The 26,675-nt window shown below is 59.8% G+C and overlaps 2 protein-coding genes across 27 annotated transcripts in view; both read left to right on the top strand.

Moving 5' to 3' along the window:
- PLXNB3 (plexin B3) overlaps positions 1-15,509 on the top strand; it is a 41,239-nt gene extending 25,730 nt beyond the window's left edge. For 4 of the 11 annotated variants that reach the window (XM_090060692.1, XM_090060689.1, XM_090060693.1 and 1 more), the window contains 6 exons: positions 116-345; positions 1,200-1,350; positions 1,800-1,939; positions 14,553-14,628; positions 14,955-15,055; positions 15,249-15,509. In XM_090060692.1, the coding sequence (XP_089916818.1) occupies positions 116-345; positions 1,200-1,350; positions 1,800-1,939; positions 14,553-14,628; positions 14,955-15,055; positions 15,249-15,372 (822 nt within the window). In that variant the 3' untranslated portion in view covers positions 15,373-15,509. Of the gene's footprint in view, positions 1-115; positions 346-1,199; positions 1,351-1,799; positions 1,940-14,552; positions 14,629-14,954; positions 15,056-15,248 lie in introns of those variants that run through there. The other 7 variants (XM_090060697.1, XM_090060695.1, XM_090060696.1 and 4 more) reach the window with 7 other exon arrangements.
- A 220-nt stretch (positions 15,510-15,729) lies between these two features.
- Positions 15,730-26,612, top strand: SRPK3 (SRSF protein kinase 3). Of its 16 annotated transcripts, XM_090060754.1 has the most exons (17): positions 15,735-15,834; positions 15,942-16,020; positions 16,973-17,091; positions 18,456-18,564; positions 18,847-18,934; positions 19,013-19,100; positions 19,534-19,640; positions 20,190-20,355; positions 20,707-20,732; positions 20,820-21,018; positions 22,079-22,288; positions 22,578-22,678; positions 23,078-23,185; positions 23,455-23,524; positions 24,488-24,599; positions 25,793-25,903; positions 26,105-26,612. In XM_090060754.1, the coding sequence occupies exons 1-17, from the start codon at positions 15,819-15,821 to the stop codon at positions 26,328-26,330; spliced, it is 1,935 nt and encodes a 644-aa protein (XP_089916880.1). In that variant the 5' UTR covers positions 15,735-15,818; the 3' UTR covers positions 26,331-26,612. The 16 variants fall into 16 exon arrangements, 15 of the variants coding, with proteins under 15 accessions (XP_089916890.1, XP_089916878.1, XP_089916879.1 ...); XM_090060752.1 differs by having other exon boundaries at positions 15,731-15,834; positions 20,707-21,018; positions 22,581-22,678; XM_090060753.1 differs by having other exon boundaries at positions 15,731-15,834; positions 20,707-21,018; positions 23,455-23,473.
- Positions 26,613-26,675: the final 63 nt, after the last annotated feature.

The raw sequence follows: 26,675 nt of genomic DNA, 5'->3' as shown, positions 1-26,675 counted from the left end.
GAGCCTGGATCCCTGGGTTCTCTGGGAGGGTGCTGGGAGCCTGGACACCTGCATTCTCTGGGGGCTGGGAGCCAGGCACCTGGGTTCTCTCCCTGCATGCTGCTGCCCTCCACAGAACAGGATCCATGGCAGGAGGGGGGGTCGTTTCAGGAGGCAGAGGGGTGCTGACCACCCCCACCCACAGGGCATGCTTCACCCATTTGTGGAGGGAGCACTGCGGGTTATCCTGCCAGTTGGGTGCCCCCCACCCCTGCCTGTCAAGTTCCTCTTTGACCTGCTGGATGAGCTGGCGGCACGGCATGGCCTGGCTGAGCCTGATACCCTGCGGAGCTGGAAGAACAACAGGTGGGTGGGGTGGATCTGGGGGGTGCATGGGGCAGATCTAGCTGGGGCATGGGGGCTCTGAGGAGGGCAGGAGTATCAGTGGGAATGGGGGATCCTAGGAAGGCAGAACTGGGGGTGGGTAGGAAGGTATGGGGCAGGTCCTGGTCACTCCCCAGAGCCTGAAAGAGCATGTTGAGAGGGCATTAGGGGGCATGGGTGGTTTTGGGTGCAGAACTGGGGGAGCAGGAGGGTATGGGGGGGTCCTGGTCTCCAGACCCTGGAGACCATGTGGGGAGGGGGCTTTGGGGGGCATGGGGGCCCTGAGGGGAGCAGAATTGGGGCAGTGGGGGGACATTTTTGGGCCTGGGGGTAGATCTGGAGGAGATGGCATGGGGGAGGCTTGTGGGGGCAGAACAGGTAGTAGGTCATGGGTGGGTCTGGCCATGCTCTAGAGCATGGGGGGGTAGAAGTGGGGGAGTGGGGAGCATTTTGGGACATGGGGACTCTGTCCTGAGGAGGGAGATGTGGAAAGCCTGGAAGATGGGGTGGTGGCTACACTCTACAGCCTAGACAGCTGGGAAATGAGGTGGGGGTAAGGGGGCAAGGGGAGAAGACCCAGAAGCTGGGACTCGTGTGGAGCACACGGGGGCGGGGTCTGATTACACTCCCACCCCCTCCCTTCCCCTGCCGGTTACAGGCAGCAGGGGTCCATGTGTGGGTTGGGGCCTGGCCGTGGCCCCACCCCATCCCTTTCCCTCCAGCCTGACATAGGCTCTTGCTGCTTGTGGCTACGCCCCCTCTCAACTCCCTGCCATCCAACAGCCTACTGGGGGCTGTTCAGAAGGTGTGGCCTACTCTGACCTTATCCCCTGTAGCCTGCTGCTGCGGTTCTGGGTGCGGGTTCTGCGTGACCCAAGGATGCTGTTGGATGTGCGTGTCCCGCCAAGCGTCGATGCGAGTCTTGGTGTCGTGGCCCAGACACTTATGGATGCCTGCGCCACGCCTGCCCAGCACCAAGTGGGACGGGTGAGGACCGAAAAGTCCAGTGCTGCCTTCCCTCCACCCCGCCCAAGGACCCAGTGGTGCTTCCAGCCTGTCCAAGAGGCCCAGGCATCTGGGACCAGTCCCCACAGTGACCCAGGCTTTCGGTCCTGGTCCTTCCAAAGAAAGCCAGCAGTCTGGGATCCTCCCAGCCTCTCCACAGGATCATGGCGATTGGGGTCGCTTCCATCCCCACTATTTGCCCCGCCCCACTCAGTGACCCAGGTGTCCAGGATGTGACAACCCCCACCCAGCTCCTGCCCCCAAAGGGACCCAAACATCTGAGACTGACCCCTGCCACAAAAAGAGGCACTCAGGCATCCAGGACATGCCTCCAACCCCCTCCCCTATTGTCCAGCCCTGGCTCCTGCCGCACAGCACCCCCCACCCTGCAACAGGGGCCTAGGCGTCCAGACCTGATCTCTGTTGTATAGGAGAAACCAAGATGTCTGGGACATGCCTCCCAGTCACCCAGGTATCCTCCCCGCTTTACACCCTCCACCTCCCAGGACTCCCCCGTGAACAAGCTGCTCTATGCCCGTGAGATTCCACGGTACCGAGAACTTGTGGACAGGTGAGTGCCCTCAGAGACCTGGGTCCCTTGTGAAGATGACTGAGTGTGGTGGGGTGCCTGAGGGCCAGAATTCCCAGGGTTCCACCCCAGCTGTGAGATGGCAGGGAGGGGGGGTGTGTGTGTGTGTGTAGATGACTGAGTGTGGTGGGGTGCCTGAGGACAGGATTGCCTGGGTTCCACCGCAGCTGTGAGATGGCAGGGAGGGGTGTGTGTGTGTGTGTGTGTGGTGGGGTGCCTGAGAGCCAGGATTGCCTGGGTTCCACCCCAGCTGTGAGATGGCAGGGAGAGGTGCATGTGTGTGTGTGTGTGTGTGTAGATCACTGAGTGTGGTGGGGTGCCTGAGGGCCAGCATTGCCTGGGTTCCAGAGCAGCTGTGAGATGGCACGGAGGGGTTTGTGTGTGTGTGTGTCTGTGTGTGTCTGTGTGTTTGTAGATGACTGAGTGTGGTGGGTTGCCTGAGGGCCAGGATTGCCTGGGTTCCACCCCAGCTGTGAGATGGCAGGGAGCGGTGTGTGTGTGTCTGTGTGTGTGTGAATGACTGAGTGTGGTGGGAGCCTGAGGGCCAGGATTGCCTGGGTTCCACCCCAGCTGCGAGATGGCAGGGAGAGTCTGTGTGTGTGTGTGTGTGTGTGTGTGTGTGTGTGTGTGTGTGTGTGTGTGTGTGTGTGTGTGTGTGTGTGTGTGTGTGTGTGTGTGTGTGTGTGTGTGACAGAGTGTGGTGGGGGCCTGAGGGCCAGGATTGCCTGGGTTCCCTAGATGTCAGATGGCAGGGAGGGGTGTGTGTCTGCGTGTGTGTGTGTGTAGATGACTGAGTGTGGTGGGGTGCCTGAGGGCCAGGATTGCCTGGGTTCCACCCCAGCTGTGAGCTGGCAGGGAGGGGTGTGTGTGTGTGTGTGGTGGGGGCTGAGGGCCAGGATTGCCTGCGTTCATCCCCAGCTGTGAGATGGTAGGGAGGGGTGTGTCTCTGCGTGTGTGTGTGTGTGGGGTGGGGGCCTGAAGGCCAGGATTGCCTGGGTTCATCTCCAGCTGTGAGATGGCAGGGAGAGTGTGTGTGTGTGTGTGTGAATGACTGAGTGTGGTGGGGGCCTGAGGGCCAGGATTGCCTGGGTTCATCTCCAGCTGTGAGATGGCAGGGAGAGTCTGTGTGTGTGTGTGTAGTGTGTGTGTGTGTGTGTGTGTGTGTGTGTGTGTGTGTGTGTGTGTGTAGATGACTGAGTGTGGTGGGGTGCCTGAGGGCCAGGATTGCCTGGCTTCCACCGCAGCTGTGAGATGGCAGGGAGGGGGTGTGTGTGTGTGTGTGTGTGTGTGTGTTTGTAGATGACTGAGTGTGGTGGGGTGCCTGAGGGCCAGGATTGCCTGGGTTCCACCCCAGCTGTGAGATGGCAGGCAGAGTGTGTGTGTGTGTGTGTGTGTGTGTGTGTGTGTGTGTAGATGACTGAGTGTGGTGGGGGCCTGAGGGCCAGGATTGCCTGGGTTCATCTCCAGCTGTGAGATGGCAGGGAGAGTCTGTGTGTGTGTGTGTAGATGACTGAGTGTGGTGGGGTGCCTGAGGGCCAGGATTGCCTGGGTTCCACCCCAGCTGTGAGATGGCAGGCAGAGTGTGTGTGTGTGTGTGTGAATGACTGAGTGTGGTGGGGGCCTGAGGGCCAGGATTGCCTGGGTTCATCCCCAGCTGTGAGATGGCAGGGAGGGGGGGGTGTGTGTGTGTGTGTGTGTGGTGTGTGTGTGTAGATGACTGAGCGTGGTGGGGTGCCTGAGGGCCAGGATTGCCTGGGTTCCACCCCACCTGTGAGATGGCAGGGAGGAGTGTGTGTGTGTGTGTTTCTGTATGTGTGTGTGTGTGTGTGGATCACTCAGTGTGGTGGGGTGCCTGGGGGCAGGATTGCCGGGGTTCCACCCCAGCTGTGAGATGGCAGGGAGAGTGTGTGTGTGTGTAGATAACTGAGTGTGGCGGCGTGCCTGGGGGCCAGGATTGGCTGGGTTCCCCAGCTGTGAGATGGCAGGGAGGGGGGTGTGTCTGCATGTGTGTGTGTGGTGGGGGCCTGTGGGCCAGGATTGCCTGGGTTCCACTCCAGCTGTGAGATGGCAGGGAGGGGTGTGTGTGTGTATGTGTGTGTGTGTCTGTGTATGTGTGTAGTGGCGTGCCTGAGGGCCAGGATTGCCTGGGTTCCACGCCAGCTTTGAGATGGGAGGGAGTGTGTGTGTCTGTGTGTGTGTGTGTGTGTGTGGATGACTGAGTGTGGTGGGGGCCTGAGGGCCAGGATTGCCTGGGTTCATCTCCAGCTGTGAGATGGCAGGGAGAGTCTGTGTGTGTGTGTGTATGCGTGTGTGTTTGTAGATGACTGAGTGTGCTGGGGTGACTGAGGGCCAGGATTGCCTGGGTTCCACCCCAGCTGTGAGATGGCAGGGAGTGGGGTGTGTCTATGTGTGTGTGTGTGAATGACTGAGAGTGGTGGGGTGCCTGAGGGTCAGGATTGCCTGGGTTCCACCCCAGCTGTGAGCTGGCAGGGAGGGGTGTGTGTGTGTGTGTGGTGGGGGCTGAGGGCCAGGATTGCCTGCGTTCATCCCCAGCTGTGAGATGGTAGGGAGGGGTGTGTCTCTGCGTGTGTGTGTGTGTGGGGTGGGGGCCTGAAGGCCAGGATTGCCTGGGTTCATCTCCAGCTGTGAGATGGCCTGAAGCGCCAGGATTGCCTGGGTTCCACCCCAGCTGTGAGATGGCAGGGAGGGGTGTGTGTGTGTGTGTGTGTGTGTGTGTTTGTAGATGACTGAGTGTGGTGGGGTGCCTGAGGGCCAGGATTGCCTGGGTTCCACCCCAGCTGTGAGATGGCAGGCAGAGGATGACTGAGTGTGGTGTGTGTGTGTGTGTGGCAGGAGATAGATGACTGAGTGTGGTGGGGGCCTGAGGGCCAGGATTGCCTGGGTTCATCTCCAGCTGTGAGATGGCAGGGAGAGTCTGTGTGTGTGTGTGTGTGTGTGTGTGTGTGTGTGTAGATGACTGAGTGTGGTGGGGTGCCTGAGGGCCAGGATTGCCTGGGTTCCACCCCAGCTGTGAGATGGCAGGGAGGGGTGTGTGTCTGCGTGTGTGTGTGTGGTGGGGGCCTGAGGGCCAGGATTGCCTGGGTTCATCCCCAGCTGTGAGATGGCAGGGAGGGGGGGTGTGTGTGTGTGTGTGTGTGTGGTGTGTGTGTGTAGATGACTGAGCGTGGTGGGGTGCCTGAGGGCCAGGATTGCCTGGGTTCCACCCCAGCTGTGAGATGGCAGGGAGGAGTGTGTGTGTGTGTGTTTCTGTATGTGTGTGTGTGTGTGTGTGTGTGGATCACTCAGTGTGGTGGGGTGCCTGGGGGCAGGATTGCCGGGGTTCCACCCCAGCTGTGAGATGGCAGGGAGAGTGTGTGTGTGTGTAGATAACTGAGTGTGGCGGCGTGCCTGGGGGCCAGGATTGGCTGGGTTCCCCAGCTGTGAGATGGCAGGGAGGGGGGTGTGTCTGCATGTGTGTGTGTGGTGGGGGCCTGAGGGCCAGGATTGCCTGGGTTCCACTCCAGCTGTGAGATGGCAGGGAGGGGTGTGTGTGTGTATGTGTGTGTGTGTCTGTGTATGTGTGTAGTGGCGTGCCTGAGGGCCAGGATTGCCTGGGTTCCACCCCAGCTTTGAGATGGGAGGGAGTGTGTGTGTCTGTGTGTGTGTGTGTGTGTGTGTGGATGACTGAGTGTGGTGGGGTGCCTGAGGGCCAGGATTGCCTGGGTTCCACCCCAGCTGTGAGATGGCAGGGAGGGTGTGTGTCTGGTGAGTGTGTGTGGATGACTGAGCGTGGTGGGGGCCTGAGGGCGAGGATTGCCTGCGTTCCACCCCAGCTGTGAGATGGCAGGGAGGGGTGTGTGTCTGTGTGTGTGTGTGTGGTGTGGGCCTGAGGGCCAGGATTGCCTGGGTTCATCCCCAGCTGTGAGATGGCAGGGAGGTTGTGTGTGTGTGTGTGTGTGTGTGTGTGTGTGTGGATCACTGAGTGTGGTGGGGTGCCTGAGGGCCAGGATTGCCTGGGCTCCACCCCAGCTGTGAGATTGCAGGGTGTGGTGTGTGTGTGTGTGTGTGTGTGTGTGTGTGTGTGTGTGGTGGGGTGCCTGAGGGCCAGGATTGCCTGGCTTCCACCCCAGCTGTGAGATGGCAGGGAGGGGGTGTGTGTGTGTGTGTGTGTGTGTGTGTGTGTGTGTGTGTGGATGACTGAGCTTGGTGGGGTACCTGAGGGCCAGGATTGCCTGGGTTCCACCCCAGCTTTGATATGGCAGGGAGGGGGTGTGTGTGTGTGTGTCTCTGTGTGTATGTGTAGAGAATGCCTGAGTGTAGTGGGGGCCTGTGGGCCAGGATTGCCTGGGTTCCACCCCAGCTGTGAGATGGCAGGCAGAGTGTGTGTGTGTGTGTGTGCATGTGTGTGTGTGTGTGTGTGTAGATGACTGAGTGTGGTGGGGTGCCTGAGGGCCAGGATTACCTGGGTTCCACCCCAGCTGTGAGGTGTCAGGGAGCGTGTGTGTGTGTGTGTGTGTGTGTGTGTGAATGACTGAGTGTGGTGGGGTGCCTGCGGGCCAGGATTGCCTGGGCTCCACCCCAGCTGCGAGATGGCAGGGAGTGTGTGTCTGTGTGTGTGTCTGTGTGTGTGGATGACTGAGCGTGGTGGGGGCCTGAGGGCCAGGATTGCCTGGGTTCCACCCCAGCTGTGAGATGGCAGGGAGGGGGTGTGTGTGTGTGTGTGTCTGTGTGTGTGTGTGGATGACTGAGCTTGGTGGGGTACCTGAGGGCCAGGATTGCCTGGGTTCCACCCCAGCTGTGATATGGCAGGGAGCGGTGTGTGTCTGTGTCTGTGTGTATGTGTGTGAATGCCTGAGTGTGGTGGGGGCGTGAGGGCCAGGATTGCCTGGGTTCCACCCCAGCTGTGAGATGGCAGGGAGGTGTGTGTGTGTGTGTGTGTGTGTGTGTGTGTGTGTGTGAATGACAGAGTGTGGTGGGGGCCTGAGGGCCAGGATTGCCTGGGTTCCCTAGATGTCAGATGGCAGGGAGGGGTGTGTGTCTGCGTGTGTGTGTGTGTAGATGACTGAGTGTGGTGGGGTGCCTGAGGGCCAGGATTGCCTGGGTTCCACGCCAGCTGTGAGAGGGCAGGGAGTGTGTGTGTGTGTGTGTGTGTGTGTGTGTGGTAGATGACTGAGTGTGGTGGGGGCCTGAGGGCCAGGATTGCCTGGGTTCATCTCCAGCTGTGAGATGGCAGGGAGAGTCTGTGTGTGTGTGTGTGTGTATGCGTGTGTGTTTGTAGATGACTGAGTGTGCTGGGGTGACTGAGGGCCAGGATTGCCTGGGTTCCACCCCAGCTGTGAGATGGCAGGGAGTGGGGTGTGTCTATGTGTGTGTGTGTGAATGACTGAGAGTGGTGGGGTGCCTGAGGGTCAGGATTGCCTGGGTTCCACCCCAGCTGTGAGCTGGCAGGGAGGGGTGTGTGTGTGTGTGTGTGGTGGGGGCTGAGGGCCAGGATTGCCTGCGTTCATCCCCAGCTGTGAGATGGTAGGGAGGGGTGTGTCTCTGCGTGTGTGTGTGTGTGGGGTGGGGGCCTGAAGGCCAGGATTGCCTGGGTTCATCTCCAGCTGTGAGATGGCAGGGAGAGTCTGTGTGTGTGTGTGTGTGTGTGTGTGTGTGTGTGTGTGTGTGTAGATGACTGAGTGTGGTGGGGTGCCTGAGGGCCAGGATTGCCTGGGTTCCACCCCAGCTGTGAGATGGCAGGGAGGGGTGTGTGTGTGTGTGTGTGTTTATAGATGACTGAGTGTGGTGGGGTGCCTGAGGGCCAGGATTGCCTGGGTTCCACCCCAGCTGTGAGATGGCAGGGAGAGTCTGTGTGTGTGTGTGTAGATGACTGAGTGTGGTGGGGGCCTGAGGGCCAGGATTGCCTGGGTTCATCTCCAGCTGTGAGATGGCAGGGAGAGTCTGTGTGTGTGTGTGTAGATGACTGAGTGTGGTGGGGTGCCTGAGGGCCAGGATTGCCTGGGTTCCACCCCAGCTGTGAGATGGCAGGCAGAGTGTGTGTGTGTGTGTGTGTGTGAATGACTGAGTGTGGTGGGGGCCTGAGGGCCAGGATTGCCTGGGTTCATCTCCAGCTGTGAGATGGCAGGGAGGGGTGTGAGTGCGTGTGTGTGTGTGGTGTGTGTGTGTGTGTGTGTGTGTGTGTGTGTGTGTGTGTGTGTAGATGACTGAGTGTGGTGGGGTGCCTGAGCGCCAGGATTGCCTGGGTTCCACCCCAGCTGTGAGATGGCAGGGAGTGTGTGTGTGTGTGTGTGTGTGTGTGTGTGTGTGTGTGTGTGTGTGTGTGTTTGTAGATGACTGAGTGTGGTGGGGGCCTGAGGGCCAGGATTGCCTGGGTTCATCTCCAGCTGTGAGATGGCAGGCAGAGTGTGTGTGTGTGTGTGTGTGTGTGTGTGTTTGTAGATGACTGAGTGTGGTGGGGTGCCTGAGGGCCAGGATTGCCTGGGTTCCACCCCAGCTGTGAGATGGCAGGCAGAGTGTGTGTGTGTGTGTGTGTGTGTGTGTGTGTAGATGACTGAGTGTGGTGGGGGCCTGAGGGCCAGGATTGCCTGGGTTCATCTCCAGCTGTGAGATGGCAGGGAGAGTCTGTGTGTGTGTGTGTAGATGACTGAGTGTGGTGGGGTGCCTGAGGGCCAGGATTGCCTGGGTTCCACCCCAGCTGTGAGATGGCAGGCAGGGGTTTGTGTGTGTGTGTGTGTGTGTGTGTGTGTGAATGACTGAGTGTGGTGGGGTGCCTGAGGGCCAGGATTGCCTGGGTTCCACCCCAGCTGTGAGATGGCAGGGAGGGGGTGTGTGTGTCTGTGTGTGTGGGTGTGTGTGTGTGTGTGTGTGTGTGTAGATGACTGAGTGTGGTGGGGTGCCTGAGGGCCAGGATTGCCTGGGTTCCACCCCAGCTGTGAGATGGCAGGGAGGAGTGTGTGTGTGTGTGTTTCTGTATGTGTGTGTGTGTGTGTGGATGACTGAGTGTGGTGGGGTGCCTGGGGCCAGGATTGCCTGGGTTCCACCCCAGCTGTGAGATGGCAGGGAGAGTGTGTGTGTGTGTGATGTCTGTGTGTGTGGATGACTGAGCGTGGTGGGGGCCTGAGGGCCAGGATTGCCTGGGTTCCACCCCAGCTGTGAGATGGCAGGGAGGGGGTGTGTGTGTGTCTGTGTGTGTGTGTAGTGGCGTGGGGTACCTGAGGGCCAGGATTGCCTGGGTTCCACCCCAGCTTTGAGATGGGAGGGAGTGTGTGTGTCTGTGTGTGTGTGTGTGTGTGGATGACTGAGTGTGGTGGGGGCCTGAGGGCCAGGATTGCCTGGGTTCATCTCCAGCTGTGAGATGGCAGGGAGAGTCTGTGTGTGTGTGTGTATGCGTGTGTGTTTGTAGATGACTGAGTGTGGTGGGGTGACTGAGGGCCAGGATTGCCTGGGTTCCACCCCAGCTGTGAGATGGCAGGGAGTGGGGTGTGTCTATGTGTGTGTGTGTGAATGACTGAGAGTGGTGGGGTGCCTGAGGGTCAGGATTGCCTGGGTTCCACCCCAGCTGTGAGCTGGCAGGGAGGGGTGTGTGTGTGTGTGTGGTGGGGGCTGAGGGCCAGGATTGCCTGGGTTCATCCCCAGCTGTGAGATGGTAGGGAGGGGTGTGTCTCTGCGTGTGTGTGTGTGTGGGGTGGGGGCCTGAAGGCCAGGATTGCCTGGGTTCATCTCCAGCTGTGAGATGGCAGGGAGAGGTGTGTGTGTGTGTGTGTGTGTGTGTGTGTGTGTGTGTGTGTGTGTGTGTGTGTGTGTGTGTGTGTGTGTGTGTGTGTGTGTGTGTGTGTGTGTGTAGATGACTGAGTGTGGTGGGGTGCCTGAGGGCCAGGATTGCCTGGGTTCCACCCCAGCTGTGAGATGGCAGGGAGGGGTGTGTGTGTGTGTGTGTGTGTGTGTGTTTGTAGATGACTGAGTGTGGTGGGGTGCCTGAGGGCCAGGATTGCCTGGGTTCCACCCCAGCTGTGAGATGGCAGGGAGGTGTGTGTGTGTGTGTGTGTGTGTGTGTGTGTGTGTAGATGACTGAGTGTGGTGGGGTGCCTGAGGGCCAGGATTGCCTGGGTTCATCTCCAGCTGTGAGATGGCAGGCAGAGGGGTGTGTGTGTGTGTGTGTGTGTGTGTGTGTGTGTGTGTAGATGACTGAGTGTGGTTGCCTGAGGGCCAGGATTGCCTGGGTTCCACCCCAGCTGCGAGATGGCAGGGAGCTGTGAGATGGCAGGGAGGGGTTTGTGTGTGTGTCTGTGTGTGTGTGTGTGTGTGTGGATGACTGAGCGTGGTGGGGTGCCTGAGGGCCAGGATTGCCTGGGTTCCACCCCAGCTGTGAGATGGCAGGGAGGGGTGTGTGTCTGTGTGTGTGTGTGTGTGTGTGTGTGTGTGAGCTTGGTGTGATTGCCTGGGTTGTGTGTGTGTGTGTGATGACTGAGCTGTGGTGGGGTAGTGGGGTGCCTGAGGGCCAGGATTGCCTGGGTTCCACCCCAGCTGTGAGATATGGCAGGGAGCTGAGTGTGGTGGGGTGTGTGTCAGAGTGTGTGTGTGTGTGTGTCTGTGTGTAGTGTGTGTGTGAGGATGCCTGAGTGTGGTGGGGGCGTGAGGGCCAGGATTGCCTGGGTTCCACCCCAGCTGTGAGATGGCAGGGAGTGTGTGTGTGTGTGTGTGTGTGTGTGTGTGTGTGTGTGTGTGATATGGCAGGGAGCGGTGTGTGTCTGTGTGTGTGTGTGTGGAATGCCTGAGGGCCAGGATTGCCTGGGTTCCACCCCAGCTGTGAGATGGCAGGGAGAGGGAGTGTGTGTGTGTGTGGGTGTGTGGGTGTGTGTGTGTGGATGACTGAGTGTGTGTGTGTGTGTAGATGACTGAGTGTGGTGGGGTGCCTGAGGGCCAGGATTGCCTGGGTTCCACCCCAGCCAGCTGTGAGAGTGTGGTGGGGGCAGGGCCAGGATTGCCTGGGTTCCACCCCAGCTGTGAGATGGCAGGGAGAGTGTGTGTGTGTGTGTCCAGATGACTGAGTGTGGTGGGGTGCCTGAGGGCCAGGATTACCTGGGTTCCACCCCATCTGTGAGGTGTCAGGGAGCGGTGTGTGTGTGTGTCTGTGTGTGTGTGTGTGTGAATTCCTGAGTGTGGTGGGGTGCCTGAGGGCCAGGATTGCCTGGGTTCCACCCCAGCTGTGAGATGGCAGGGAGGGGTGTGTGTCTGCGTGTGTGTGTGTGTGGTGTGAGGGCCAGGATTGTGGGTTCATCCCCAGCTGTGAGATGGCAGGGAGTGGTGTGTGTGTGTGTGTGTGTGTGTGTGTGTGTGTGTGTGTGTGTGTAGATGACTGAGTGTGGTGGGGGCCTGAGGGCCAGGATTGCCTGGGTTCCACCCCAGCTGTGAGATGGCAGGGAGTCTGTGTGTGTGTGTGTGTGTATGCGTGTGTGTTGCACCCCAGCTGTGAGATGACTGAGTGTGCTGGGGTGCCTGAGGGCCAGGATTGCCTGGGTTCCACCCCAGCTGTGAGATGGCAGGGAGGGGTGTGTGTCTGTGTGTGTGTGTGTGTGTGTGCCAGGATTGCCTGGGTTCACCCCAGCTGTGAGATTGGAGGGAGTGGTGTGTGTGTGTGTGTGTGTGTGTGTGTGTGTGTGTGTGTGTGATGACTGAGTGTGGTGGGGTGCCTGAGGGCCAGGATTGCCTGGGTTCCACCCCAGCTGTGAGATGGCAGGGAGGGTGTGTGGTGTGTGTGTGTGTGTGTGATGACTGAGTGTGGTGGGGGCCTGAGGGCCAGGATTGCCTGGGTTCATCCCCAGCTGTGAGATGGCAGATGTGTAGTGTCTGTGTGGGTGTGTGTCTGTGTGTGTGTGTGTGGGGGCCTGAGGGCCAGGTGGGGGCCTGAGATGGCCAGGATTGCCTGGGTTCACTCCAGCTGTGAGATGGCAGGGAGAGAGGTGTGTGTGTGTGTGTGTGTGTGTGTGTGTGTGTGTAGATGACTGAGTGTGGTGGGGTGCCTGAGGGCCAGGATTGCCTGGGTTCCACCCCAGCTGTGAGATGGCAGGGAGGTGTGTGTGTGTGTGTGTGTGTGTGTGTGTGTGTGTAGATGACTGAGTGTGGTGGGGTGCCTGAGGGCCAGGATTGCCTGGGTTCCACCCCAGCTGTGAGATGGCAGGGAGAGTCTGTGTGTGTGTGTGTAGATGACTGAGTGTGGTGGGGGCCTGAGGGCCAGGATTGCCTGGGTTCATCTCCAGCTGTGAGATGGCAGGGAGAGTGTGTGTGTGTGTGTGTAGATGACTGAGTGTGGTGGGGTGCCTGAGGGCCAGGATTGCCTGGGTTCCACCCCAGCTGTGAGATGGCAGGGAGTTGTGTGTCTGTGTGTGTGTGTGTGTGTGGATGACTGAGTGTGGTGGGGGCCTGAGGGCCAGGATTGCCTGGGTTCCACCCCAGCATCAGGGAGTGTGTGTGTGTGTGTGTGTGTGGTGTGGTGTGTGTGTGTGTCCAGCTGTGAGATGGCAGGGCCTGAGTTCCACCCCAGCTGTGTGTGTGTGTCTGTGTGTGTGTGTGTGTGTGTGTGTGTGTGTGTGTAGATGACTGAGTGTGGTGGGGTGCCTGAGGGCCAGGATTGCCTGGGTTCCACCCCAGCTGTGAGATGGCAGGGAGGGGTGTGTGTGCACTGCGTGTGTGTGTGTGGTGGGGGCCTGAGGGCCAGGATTGCCTGGGTTCTACCCCAGCTGTGAGATGGCAGGGAGAGTGTGTGTGTGTGTGTGTGTGTATAAATGAGATACTTGGACTACAGGAAGGCCTTTGATACGGTATCCCACCCCATACTGGTGAACAAGTTAAGGGGCTGTGACTTGGATGACTGCACAGTCCGGTGGGTGGAGAATTGGCTGGAGGGTCGCACCCAGAGAGTCGTGGTGGATGGGTCGGTTTCGAGCTGGAGGGGTGTGGGCAGTGGGGTCCCGCAGGGCTCCGTCCTTGGACCGATACTCTTTAATGTCTTCATCAGCGACTTGGATGAGGGAGTGAAATGTACTCTGTCCAAGTTTGCAGATGACACTAAGCTATGGGGCGAAGTGGACACGCCGGAGGGCAGGGAGCAGCTGCAAGCAGACCTGGACAGGTTAGACAAGTGGGCAGAAAACAACAGAATGCAGTTCAACAAGGAGAAATGGAAAGTGCTGCATCTAGGGAGGAACAATGTCCAGCACACCTACAGCCTAGGAAATTACCTCCTGGGTGGCACGGAAGTGGAAAGGGATCTTGGAGTCCTAGTGGACTCCAAGATGAACATGAGTCGGCAGTGTGACGAAACCATCAGAAAAGCCAATGGCACTTTATCGTGCATCAGCAGATGCATGACAAATAGGTCCAAGGAGGTGATACTTCCCCTCTATTGGGCGCTGGTCAGACCGCAGCTGGAGTACTGCGTGCAATTCTGGGCGCCACACTTAACCAAGGATGCGGATAATCTGGAGAGGGTCCAGAGAAGGGCCACTCGTATGGTTAAGGGCCTGCAGGCCAAGCCCTACGAGGAGAGACTAGAGAAACTGGACCTTTTCAGCCTCCGCAAGAGAAGGTTGAGAGGTGACCTGGTGGCTGCCTATGAGTTCATCAGTGGGGCACAGAAGGGAATTGGTGAGTATTTGTTCACCAAGGCCCCCCCCGGGGGTTACAAGAAATAATGGCCACAAGCTCGAGGAGAGCAGATTTAGATTGGATATTAGGAGGAACTTCTTCACAGTTCGAGTGGCCAAGATCTGGAACGGGCTCCCAAGGGAGGTGGTGCTCTCCCGTACCCTGGGGGTCTTCAGGCGAAGGCTAGATGTGTATCTAGCTGGGGTAATGTAGGCCCAGCACTCTTTCCTGCTTATGCAAGGGGTCGGACTCGATGATCTATTGAGGTCCCTTCCGACCCTAGCATCTATGAATCTATGAATCTATGATCGAGTGTGGTGGGGTGCCTGCGGGCCAGGATTGCCTGGGTTCCACCTCAGCTGTGAGATGGCAGGGAGAGAGTGTGTGTGTGTGTGTGTGTGTGTGTGTGTGTGTGTAAATGACTGAGTGTGGTGGGGGGCCTGAGGGCCAGGATTGCCTGGGTTGCAGCCCAGCTGTGAGATGGCAGGGAGGGGTGTGTGTGTGTGTGTGTGCGCGCGCGTGTGTGTGTGTGTATGGTGGGGGCCTGAGGACCAGGATTGCCTGGGTTCCACCCCAGGTGTGAGATGGCAGGGAGAGTGTGTGTGTGTGTGTGTGTTTGTAGAGTGTGGTGGGGGCCTGAGGGCCAGGATTGCCTGGGTTCTACCCCAGCTGTGAGATGGCAGGGAGGGGTGTGTGTGTGTGTGTGTGTAGATGACTGAGTGTGGTGGGGTGCCTGAGGGCCAGGATTGCCTGCGTTCCACCGCAGCTGTGAGATGGGGAGGGGGGGGAGAGAGAGAGAGAGTGTGGTGGGGGCCTGAGGGCCAGGATTGCCTGGGTTTCACCGCAGCTGTGAGATGGCAGGGGTGTGTGTGTTGAGACTGGAGCCAGGGCTTTCTGGGGGAGTGGGGCTGGGAGCCTGGACAGCTGGGTTCTCTTACCCCATCCCCACCAGGTACTATGCCGAGGTCTGCCAGGCTCCGCCAGTCACGTACCAGGAGTTGAATGCAGCACTCACTCAGATGTCTAGGGTATGGATGCCCCAGCACCCTCTTAAATCCCATATCACTGCTCCTTGAGTTCTTTCAACACTCTTCCCCCCCACACCCTCCCCAAATAACCCCACCCCTGGAACCCTCAACCCCCCTCGCATCCCCCTACCCTCCCATTGGTCCCTGGAAGCCCCCAGCCTCCCAGGCACCCTCCGACCCCAGCTGGGGCTCCTGTCCCAAAGTGCCCCCCACCCACCCAGCAGAGCACGGATGCCTGGGTTCTCTGTCTGCCGAGGGAATGGGCTGGCGGGGATTGTGGGTGACTCCTGAACTTGTGAGCTCCATTTCTCCCTCCCATGTCGCAGCTGTCGGCGGATCTGGACTGCTCCGGGGCGCTGCTAGAGCTGTACGAGTACGTGCGCCCGTGCCTCGACCAGGTACCCGGGCGCCTGGCTTCCAGGAGAAGGTGCTGGGAGCCCGGATGGCTGGGTTCTCCGTTCAGACTAGGAATCCTGGACGCTTGGGCTTTGCAGTAGGAAAGAGGAGAGCCCGGACGCCTGGCTTTCTTGGAGGGGTGGAGTAGCGGGGCCGGGAGCTCAGGTGCCTGGGGTCTCTAGGAGGAGAGTGGGTCCCTGATCCCTGCCTCCGTTCCTCCGCAGCTGGTGGCAGCTCTGGAGGCGGAGCCGGCGGGGCAGAAGCAGCAGCTCGGGGCGCGGCTGCAGCAGGCGGCGGCGCTGCTGGAGAACAAGGTCACGGACCTATGAGCCCGCCCCCAGTGCCTGACATTACCGAGCAGCCCCCTCCCGCCCCGGAGGCCGTCTCCCCCGGCACTAACCTGGGGCTGAAGCCGAGTCCCCCGCCCCCAGTCGGGGCTAGGGGCTGGGTTGTATGACGTAGAATAAAGAATACTCTTGATTGGGCCCAGAGGCTGCGACTCGTCCATTAGGGAAGGGGTGGGGGGGGTGTCATGGAAGTGGGGGGCGGGGCTGAAGCGGACATTCCCCATGATTATGGGGGTTCGCGCAGGTAATATATGGAGGGCTGTTCCCTCCTCTCTCCCTTCCCCCGAAATGTAGCCATGACCATCATCCCTAATCCCGCCCTTCGTTCCATACCCCTCCTCTTCGGCTATCCTGGGCCGGTCTTCGCTGTTTCTCTCCACGGTGGGGGCGGTGTCTGCGCAAACTCTCGAGACGGCCCCAGCGCAACGGGGGGGGTGGGGGGGTACCATGAGCAGCAAGAAGGGTAAGCGCGGGGGAGAGGGAGGCAGAAGCAGGGGGCGGGGGGGTCTTCCTAGCTTGGGACCCCCCAAACCTGCCCCTGCCCCCCCCAAACCTGCCCCTGCCCCCCAGGTGCAGGCAGCGCCCAGGGCAAGAAGGGCAAGAAGCGGCACAAGAAGGAAAAGGGGGCAAAGGGGGAAGCGCTCCCAGGGTGAGTGGGGGCGGGGGGCTGCGGGTCTGGAGTGAGGGGCACAATGGGGAAAGGCAGCTGGCTCGGGAGTGGGGGAGGGATTGCGTATAACAGGGAAACCCTGTACCCACTTCTGGCTTGGTGGGGGGTAGCCCCTTCAGCTTTCAAGGGGTTCCTGGGGTCCCCTCCCCCCCTCACACATTCCTGAGCCTTCCTCTGCAGCAGCTGTCCCAGCCCAGGGTTATTTTTAACCACTGACGCAGGTGGGGGGGGTGAGGTCATGGCTATATCGGGGTATGGGCATCTCAGCATGCACTGCGACTCTGCTTCTGCCCAGGTGCAGTGGGTGGGAGACCCCCCTTATACCCGGCCTACCCCAGACTCAGCTCCATGCTGGGGCTCTATGTTCTATTTGGCTGTGTACCCTAGACTCTGCTGCACCGAGAGATCCCTGTTATACCCAGTTGTTCCTGACCCCACACTCAGCTGTAGCTAGGGGTCCTTGTTATACCCTGGTCTGCTCAGTCTTAGCTGGGTCAGGAGACTCCTATTACACCCAGCCACGTCTCCCTGTTATATAGTTGACCATACCCCCATGATCAGCTGCATGGACAGACCCCTGTTAAGCCTAGCTGTGCCCCGCCCCCCAGACTCCACTACATCCTGGTCCCTGTTGCATACACCAATGCTCAGACTCAGCTGCACTGAGAAACCCATTATACTCTCAGCTCGACAAGCTCGAGACTCAGCTTCACTGAAAGGTCCCTATTATATCCAGTCCAGTTACACCCCAGACTCAGCAGCATCCAGGTCTCTGTATTATACTTGGTCGCACTGCCGCCCAGACTTAGCTGCGTGGACAGACCCCTCCCCGATACTTAGCACAACTGTGTCCCTGGTATATCTGCCTCTGCGCTCCACCCCTGGGTGCCCATGGCGGGGTCTGGTCTCTCAACCCTTCCCTCTTCCCCAGCACACAGGAGCCAGCACCGGAGCTGCCTGGCCCCACCCCACCCCTCCAGTTACTGGTGGGGGCGGGGCCTCTGGGCTCAGAGGATGAGGAGCAAGAGGACCCCGCAGACTACTGCAGAGGTGGTGGGGGGAGGGGTTTGGGAGGTACCACTGTGCCCAGAGGGGGCCTGAGGTGGCAAGTACCATATGCCTGTGCCCGGTTGGGAGGAGAAATATGAAGCAGGAAGGAACCACTGTGATGGGGAGAATATGGGGTGGGCTGTACCATGTTTATAAGGGAGAGAAAGAGCTGGGAGGTAACTCCATGGGGGGGCTGGCATCAAGTGGGCCAAACCATGGGGGAATGTGGTGGGGGGTCTGGGAGGTACCACTATGGTTGTGAGAGGGGAAAAATTGGGGTATTGGGATGTTCCACTGTGATTGCATGGGGGATGAGTGGAATACAGGGATCAGGGTTTTCCGTTTCCCACAGAAAAATGGAGAAAACCACGGATTTCCCCTTTTCATTAGAAAAAATATGAGTTTCTCCTTTTAGCAGAGAAACTGGTGGATTCTCTGCTTTTGCAAACAGCTCTGCAGGCTGGCTGATCTCCAGCCTGCAAAAGTTGCTTGCAAACAGGGTGGGAAACCCCCAGCACTGCCCAGAGGGGGAGGGGGAAGGGTGGGGCTTGAGGCTTTTAGCCAGCCAGGGCTCTGCTCTGCTCAATTCAGCCTCACTCTTCTCTTGGAGCCTGTGTGGTAAGTGGGGCTTCCAGGGGGTTGGGGGCCCCTCTGGCAGGACTGGGGGGTTGTGGGTCATGGCTGGGGGCCCTGGAAGGGCTGGAGGGAGCCAGGAGCCAGGCCCGCCTGCACCGAAGCAGGCAGAGCAGTGGGGGAGCTGGCTCCATGCTGCTTCTGCTGCAGCTGGCTGCTGTTGGGGGCAGAGAGCTGCAGACTTGGGCCCCTGGCCTCATAGCCCTGGCAGTTGGGGGCTCCTCCGGCAGGGCTGGTGGGGCAAGAGGCACAAGTAGGGTGGCATGGGCTGTTGTGGGGGAAGTGAGGGGCACTGGTAGTATTGGGGAGGATTTGGGGGCCATGAGGGGCACCAGCAGGGCTATGGGGTGCTGGAGGGGGCTTTTGGGGATTACAGTAATGGATTTTGGGGTCTTTGTCCGAGAACTTGCAATTTTTTTTATAAGAGAAGACCAGGGTCCCTTATATCACTGGGCTGTAGAGAGCAGAGGAAGATGGGAGATACCAGGATTCCTGTGGGGTAGACTGGGCTGTGCCACTTTGAGCAGTGGGAGGGGGGTAATAGCATAGGAATTGGGGTGGAGGGTTTGGAGGGTGCTGTACTATGGGGATGAAGCAGGGCATAGCACAGGACAGGTGGATGCAGCCACATGCGGTGGCTGGCAGTGGGGGAATGGGAAATGCAGCACAATTGTACCACTACTCTGCTGGGGAGGGGCATCAGTTATCCCCCTCACCCCATGCCCCCCCAGGTGGGTACTACCCGGTGCAGATAGGGGACCTGTTCCATGGTCGCTACCATGTGGTGCGCAAGCTGGGCTGGGGCCACTTCTCCACTGTCTGGCTCTGCTGGGATATCCGGTGAGCAGGGCTGGGACAGAGCCTGGGGAATGGGTGGGGCTATGGGGAACTGGGTGGGGGGCAAAGGGGACTCTAGGCTGGGGATGGAGGCTGGAGAGGCGGAGGGTTATGGGGCAGAGCATTGGACAGGGGCTGTGAAAGGGTGCAGGGCCTAACAGCTGTGGCCCGTGGAAGTGGGTGAGGGTCTGGAAGGAGGTGGGGCTTGGTTTCTCCAGGCAGTGGGAGAGGCATGGAGGGGCACCCAGATGCCTGCGTTCCCTCTTACCACCCATCCCCACACAGGCGGAAACGGTTCGTGGCACTGAAGGTGGTGAAGAGTGCTCGGCAGTACTCTGAGACGGCAGCTGACGAGATCAGGCTGCTCAAATGCGTGAGGACCCCCGGTGACCCCTTCAGGCCTCTCCACCTGTGATCCCCCTCACTGACCTTTGACCTCTCCCACCCCCAGGTGCGAGACTCAGACCCCAGCGATCCCAAGCGGGACAACATTGTGCAGCTACTCGATGACTTCAAGATCTCAGGGGTCAACGGTGTCCGTATCCTGCCAGGGAATCCAGGCGTCCCAACTTCTAGCTCAGCTCCCCCTGCTCTAAACACTCCCCTCCATGAGAACCCAGCCATCCAGGCTCTGAGTCCCTGTATTCTTAACTACTGCCCACTTCCCAGACAGAGAACCCAGGCATGAGGGACCACCCCCCCATGCTAACCACTACCCCTTACTGCTCTCTCAGGAAACTTGGGTTTCCAGGCCCCCAGCATCCCCTCACCTTCCCCAACACTTAGGATTGAACCCAGGTGTGGGAGCCCTGAGTCCCCTACTTTGATCCCCACCCCCAGCCTCTACTTCCCTACCAGAGCAGCAAGAACCCAGGTGTCCAAGCTCCCAGCCTGCCCTGCCCAAACCCCCATTCCCCTCCCAGGAAAGCCAAGCATCTGGTTGCTCCTTGACTGCCCTCCCCTCCCCCCCAGACATGTGCATGGTGCTGGAGGTCCTGGGCCACCAGCTCCTCAAGTGGATCATTAAGTCCAACTATCAGGGGCTGCCACTGCCCTGTGTCAAGAGCATCCTGCGCCAGGTGGGGACCCAGGCATCTTCCCCACCCCTCAGAACTTCATTTCCCTCCTGCCTCTGGGGGTTGGGGAGGGTGAGACATACAAGGCTACAGAGCCTAAAGGGAGCCAGGGCTGGATCTCACTGGTCTGTATAATCCCATATCAGCCCCCCATGTGTATCGGGGGCTGGGAGATATAGGAGTGTCTGAGGGGACCTGGGGGGTCCTGGAAAGGTCTGGGGCCCCAATCCATGTTCCTCTGTATTGGTCTCCTATCTTCCCTGAGTGCCAAATAGACTTTTGGGGGCTCAGGCAGGGGTTTGGGAGGTATTGGAAGAAGCTGGGGGTGTCCAGACACCTGGGTTCTCTCTGGCTAGAGCAGATCCAGGTGAAGACATGGGGGTTGGTAGGTTCCAGGAGGGACTTTGGGGGACCCTGACTAGGCCCGGTTTATATAGCTCTATATTGGCCCTTCATCATCTATGTAGGATGGGATTTGTTGGAGGGGGGAGTCAGGGGGACATTGATGTCCTGCCCAGGCCCAGTCTCTATAGATCGCGGTGCCTATGGCAGGTGCTGGAGGGCCTGGACTACCTGCACAGCAAGTGCAAGATTATTCACACAGACATCAAACCTGAGAACGTGCTGCTGTGTGTGGGCGATGCCTACATCTGGCACCTGGCAGCTGAGGCCACACGCTGGCAGCAGGCTGGCGCCCCACCTCCCTCAGGCTCTGCAGGTGCCACCTGGGTGCTGGGCTCTCTACAGTTTTGGAGGTTCTCTGGGAGGGGAAGAGCTGGGGGAAGTAGGGGAGCTGAGAGTCTGGATGCCTCTGAGTGGAGTGCAGGAGGGGGAGGGGGAAGGGGAGAGGGATGGGAGCATGAACACCTGGGTTCTCTAGGGAGGCACTGGGTCTGTAGCACATGGGTTGTCTAGGTGGGGCCTGGGTGAAGGGAGGTGTCCCAGATGCCTGGCTTCTGTGGGATGGTTAGGGTTAGAGTTGGGGGGCAGGAGCCTGAGTTTTTTGGGAGGAAGGGCAAGGAGGCAGTCTAAAAGCCTGAGGTTCTCTCTCCTTCCCCACCTGCTGCAGTGAGCTCGGCTCCCCAAGAGATCCTGGTGAGTCTCAACTCTGTGACCCCTGCTGCTCCCCTTATTTGTGGGAAACTCAGTGCTCCCCCAGCAACTGTTGCCTTCTGCCCCCAGAGCTCAAGGTCTTCACGGGCCCGGCGGAAGCGGCAGCGCCGAAGACAGAGGCGCCAGGGACAGCTCTTGGCAGAGCGACTGCAGGACCTGGCCCAGCTACAGGAGCTGGTTGTGGAGGGGCTGGGCCAGGCCCCACCCCTTTTCTCAGACCCCACCTCTGCAGCCTGGGGCTCCTCTGACGAGGGAGGGAGAGACAGTGGTGAGAGGAGGCAGGGCTAAAGGGTAGGGGTAGAGCTAGAATTAAGGAGTGGGGCTAGGCCCAAGAAGGTTGTGAAGGGAGGGGCTTTGGGTGGGGCTGGGTCCTTGGAGGGAGGAGCTTAGGGTCTGGGCAGGGCGGGGTGGGGGGGCTAGTAACTTGGGGGCAGGGAATCATGGCCCCAGAACCAACTAGGAGTTTGGGGGTGTGGCTAGCCAGGGGGAGGAGCTGGTGTGGCTGGGACTTGTGGGGGCAGGGCTAAAGGCATGGGAACAGGGCTAGGAACCTGGGGGCTGCCTAGGGGTTTACAGGGTTGGGCTAGGAGCTTGGGAGCAGGGCATGAAGATCTTGGGGGCAGAGATAGTTGCAAGTGGGAGGGGTTAGTTTGTGGGCGAGGCTAAGGATTTGATGATGTGGCTAGGAACTTTGGGGTCTGGGTATGGGGGTGGAGCTCTGGATGTGAGTGGAGGTTTGGGGGGCAAGGCCAGGGGCATGGGAGTTGGGAGTGGGCTGGGTACTAGGGGTGGGGCTAGGAGCTTGGGGGTGTGGGTGGGCATGGAGGAGGAGCCTGGGGTGCAGATGGAACTCGGGTCAGGGCTGTAGGGTCTTGTGGGTGTCACTAGGAACCAGTGATTGTAGCATGGAGAACCCTGGGTGGGTGGCTAGGAGTTTGTGGGCATGGCTAGATGTGGGGGAGGGGCTTGAGGTGTGGGGGAGGCCTGGGGTGGGGATAGGAGCTTGGGGACATGGCTAAAGAACTGGGGGCAGGACTAGGAGGTTGGGGGCTGCAATAAAGTTAGGCCATGGCTCTGCACCAGGAATTAGGGTCTGGCAGTGGAGCTGGGGTTTGGGGGCAGGACTAGGAAACAGGGGGTGGGGCTAGGAGCTTGGAGTGGGACTAGGGATGTCCATGACTGGCTGGGAACCAGAGGGCAGGGCATGGAGGCCCTGAGGGTGAAATTAGTTTCGGGGTGGGACTGGCTTTGAGCCATAGATGGGGCAGGGCTAGGAACTTGGTGGTGGAACTAGCCTCCACACTGACCCCAATATCTCCCCCCTGCAGAAGTGCCCCCCCCCAGCCAAACTTCATCATCAGGCTGCCACACACTGGGCCCAGGGGGCTCAGGGGGGGAGACACCTGGGGGATCCACGGGTTGGGGCTTGTGTCCCCCATCTGGATCCGACTCCCTGCTGTCGCCGGCCTCAGCCTCAGTCTCTGGGCTCTCAGGGGCCTCAGGGCAGCGTGAGCTGGGAGGCCTGCATCTGCCTCCAGGTAAGACTAGGCTGGGGAACTGGGGAGCCTGTGAGGGGCTGAGGGGTCTGTAGTGGGGGCAGGAGAGGGTTGTGGGTCTGAGTGGCAGGAGGGGGTCAGGGTAGCACTAGGCTGGGAGCGGGCCTGGGGGAACAGGAGGAGGGAGTAGGAGGATCCTGTGTAGGTGGGGACTGGGGCAGCTGTAGGTTAGGAAGGGACATTAGGAGGTGGCTGAGGGATTAGGGGCCCTGGGAGTTCTCATGGTTCTGCTGAGGGGTGCTGACCCTTGGCTCCTGACCCTTGTCCCTAGCAGAGTGGGGGGAGCTGCCAGGGCTGGTGAACCCACTGGACCCCTGCAATGCATCTCGTTTGCGGGTCAAGATCGCAGACTTGGGCAACGCCTGTTGGGTGGTGAGCCCCCCCGCAGATGCCTGGGTCCCTCTTGGCTTGTGGTGGGGATATCCTCCTGGACTCATGGGTTTCTTCCTGATTGTGCGGGTGGGGGGGTGCTCCTGGACATGTGGGTTCCCTGCCAGTCTGGGGATGTTCCAGATGCCTGGGTTCCTTCCTTCCTACCTTGAGGGCAGGTGAGTCTCCCACACAACCAAGGTCCCTCCCAGCCTGGGGGTCTGCTGGATGCCTGGGTTTCTTCCTGGCTTATGGGGGTGGTAGGGAGTTGTGGAGGGACTTTGGATGGAGGAGGGGCTTCTCAGACATCTGAGTCCTCTCTCCTAGCTTGGGGGTGGGTGGGCATCTGCTGGGCAAGGGGCTCCCAGATGCCTCAGTCCCTCAGATCCCTCCCTACCCCAGCACAAGCACTTCACGGAAGACATCCAGACGCGGCAGTACCGAGCCCTGGAGGTCCTGATTGGCGCTGGCTACAGCACCCCCGCTGACATCTGGAGCACTGCCTGTGTGGTACGGTGTTCCTGGATGCCTGGGTCCCTTAGACCACACCCCGCTTGCCCCGCCAGGTGCTAGTGTCCTAGAGCCCCTTCCCTTGGATGCCTGGGTACTTCAAAGCTCCACCCTGCATATACCTGGGTCTCATAGGCCCCCCTGGATGCCTGGGTCCCCCAGAACCCTCCTCCATGGACACCTGGATCACTTAGAGCCCCCCTTCCAGATACCTGGGTCCCATAGAGCCTCCCCCAAGGCTACCAACCCCTCTCTTTTTCCTTCCCTAGGCCTTCGAGTTGGCAACAGGTGACTATCTCTTTGAGCCACACTCGGGTGATGACTACAGCCGTGATGAGGGTGAGGGGCTGCAGAACCCAGCCAGGCAGCAGGGCAAGAATGGGGGCAGTGGGGCACCCAGGCAAGGAAGGACCCAGGAATCTGGGGAGGGACTGTATGGGATCCAGGTGTTTGGGAGGTTGGGGACCCTAAGCATTTGTGACCCAGCCAGATGGGGTGGGGCAAGACTGAGGGGGCAACGGAGCCCAGATGCCTGGGAGAGGAGGGACCCAGGCATCTCGGCCCCAGCTGGGCAGGGAGATGAGCAGGGTACAGTGGGTGATCTAGGAGAGGGAGGGGTCCAAGACATCTGGGAGCAGAGCGGGGGGGATCCAGGTGTCCAGAACATAGTTGGGAACGGGGGGCAATAAGGGACCCATGTGTCCAGGAGAAGGTGGGGCTCTGGCCATCAGGGGCCCAGGCGGGTGGGGTAGGGGAGCAGGACTGTGGGGAGCAATGGGGGATCCAGGCTTCCAAGAGAGGAAACCCAGGTATCCCTGAATTTGCTGGGAAGGGGGATAAGAGCAGGGGGATAACAACAAGGGACCTAGACATCTGGGAGAAGGGACCTAGGCATTTGGGCGGTGGTGATCCAGGTGTCCAGGACATAATTGGACGGGGGCAATAAGGGATCCAGGATCCAGCCAGGAAGGGGGGGCAAGAGCAGGGAGCAATGGGAAACCCAGATGTTCAGAAGAGGGCGGGGCCCCAGACAGCCAGGATTCAGCCAGGTTTGAGGGTGGGGCATGAGGGACTCAGGTGTCCAAGAGCTGGGGTGGGGGACCCAGATGTCTAGGAGAAGGAAGGACGCAGGGGTCCAGGACTTGGCTAGACAAGGGGACAGGAGCGGGGGCTACAGGGGACACAGGTGTCCAGGAGAGGCAGGACCCAGGCATCTGGGACCTAGCTGGCCAGGTGGGCAAATGAGGAGGCAGGGAACTAGCAGGCAGCTACCTGTAGCTGATCTTTGATCTCTGACCCCAGATCACATCGCCCATGTGATTGAGCTGCTGGGCGAGATCCCGCGCCACTTTGCCCTCTCCGGGCGCTACAGCCGCGAGTTCTTCACCCGCCGTGGTGAGGGGGCAGGCAAAGGGTAGGGGCAGGGATGAGGCTATGTGGCTGTGAGTGGGGCCTTGGGGGAGGGGGTTGGAGCTGTGGGCAGGGCCTGAGGCTGTAGGGAAGGGACATGGGGCAGAGTCTGGAGTTGTGGGGGTGGGGTTTGGGGCTCTAGCCAGGATTTCATGCGCAAGGGGCAGAACTTAGTAGCTGTGGCTGCAGTCCGGGAGCTTGGGGTGGAGTTTCTGGCTGGGGGCAGGGCTTGGCACCTTATGGACAGGGTCTGGGGCTGCAAGTAGGGGTGGGGTTTCAGGCTGTAGGCTGAGGCCTCTTGAGCAAGCAGGGCATGAGATGTGAGTCTGGCCTGGGAACTTGGTGGGGGACAAGGTTTCTTGGCTGTGCCTGGGGCCTGAGGTCTTAAAACAGGGGTAGGCAACTTGGCAGATCTGGCTGATGTTCAGACTCCATTTCCCAGCAGCCCCTGCCTGTGTCATTGCAGCCCACTTCCATGGAGACCCCAGTTGTAGGGTGCCATGATAGCATGGGGCCAGGTTTTCCATAGAGACTGTCCACAAGAATGCTGGCAGGGTGTGCTGGCTGGCCAGGAAGCTGGTCCACAGCTGGCCCTGGGATCCTGCAGTAGTGATTGTATGGGGCAGAGCCACAATCCACTGCCTGTGCATCCTTCCCTGGGCATGTGGGCAGTGGATTACACTGTCACTGCTGCACAATTCCAGCCTGGGAATAGGTCTGAACCCAGTTGCATGTCCTGCCAGTGCTGCTGGGGCTGGTCTCCATGGAAACCGAGGCCTTGCACTGTCATGGTGTCACTGGTAGTGGAGTCTCCATGGAGAATGGCTGCAGCCACGTAGGTAGGGGCTGCTAAGAAGCAAGTCCATTGCCTGGCACATAGCCCATGGCCCATGGCCCTGGGGTCTAAGGGGTGGGACTTAGCAAGCATGGGCTGGGACTGATTGTGGGTGGGGTTTGGGCTTGAGGGGAGGGGCTGGCATCTGACCCCAGCTCCGGCATTGGCCCCCAGGGGAACTGCGGCACATCCGGGGGCTGCGGCCATGGGGGCTGCGTGATGTCCTGCTGGAGAAGTATGAGTGGCCACGGGAGCAGGCAGCTGCCTTTGCCTGCTTCCTGCTGCCTATGCTGGCCCCTGAGCCTACCCGGCGCCCCACTGCTGCACAGTGCCTTGCCCACCCCTGGCTCCACCCTTAACAGCTGCCTAGGACCCCGATGTCCAGGGAAGACGGACCCAGGCAGTGGAGAGAAGAGAGCCCAGGCTGTTGGAGCAGAGCAGAGCAGAGCTGTCCAGGGAACGCAGGCATCTGGGTGAGGAGGAGCCCGAGGTCCTAAGCATCCAGAAGCAGAGAAGAGGACCTAGGCATCTACAACCCAACCACAGCTGCCTAGTACTTTTCCCCTCTGAGGCCTGGGTCTATATAGGATGGGCAAGGCATCTGGGAGATACGAGATGGGTCCTGGATGCCTACATTTTCTTACCAACCAGTTTCTTGCCCCACCCCCCCGCAGCTCTTCTTCTCATACCTGGGGAACCCAGGCATCCAGAAGTACCCCAGGGGACTTGGGCATCCGGGACGGAGTTACATCTCTCTGCTTCTGTCCAGGGCTGGCTCCACCCCTAGGAACCCAGGTGCCTGGGCCTGTGCTCCACTGCTGCCTCAGGAACCAGGCACCTAACTCAGGGAAGAACCATTCCCCAACCCCATCCTGCATTCCTTTAGGACACAGGCATTGAGGCTGTTCTGGCCCTTACTGTGCCTCAGGGGACCCAGGAGTCTGAGACAATTATCCTCCTCCCCCCAGTCACCATCTGCCTCAGAGACTCAAGCACCTGGGCTAAAAGCCATCAGCTTGCATTGGTACAGGAGGAACCCAGGCATCTGGCCATTTCTCCTCCATCCCAAGCACCAGGGACCCAGGTATCTGGGCTGTCCCCAGGGGGAGAGGAAGGCAAGAGTCTGGGACGTGTGTGTGTATATGTATCTGCATGTCACAGGAGTAAAAACTTCTGGCAGGATGGAAGCCTCAGCTTGATCCTTTAGGGGCAGAACGCAGGTGCCTGGGCTCCAAGCCCCCCTGC

This window comes from Crocodylus siamensis, chromosome 8 (genome assembly GCF_052110815.1).
Source record: "Crocodylus siamensis isolate JL-2025a chromosome 8, ASM5211081v1, whole genome shotgun sequence".
Lineage (NCBI taxonomy): Eukaryota > Metazoa > Chordata > Crocodylia > Crocodylidae > Crocodylus > Crocodylus siamensis.
The sequence above is the reverse complement of the archived record's forward strand: the minus strand, read 5'-3'. Positions and strand labels throughout refer to the sequence as shown.

What these genes read in the sequence shown, in the direction of transcription:
- SRPK3 (XM_090060751.1), top strand. An exon ending in TGGGCAACGCCTGTTGGGTG is followed by an intron (nt 22,679 to 23,077) that starts GTGAGCCCCCCC and finishes TCCCTACCCCAG; the next exon opens with CACAAGCACTTCACGGAAGA. An exon ending in TCTGGAGCACTGCCTGTGTG is followed by an intron (nt 23,186 to 23,454) that starts GTACGGTGTTCC and finishes TTCCTTCCCTAG; the next exon opens with GCCTTCGAGTTGGCAACAGG.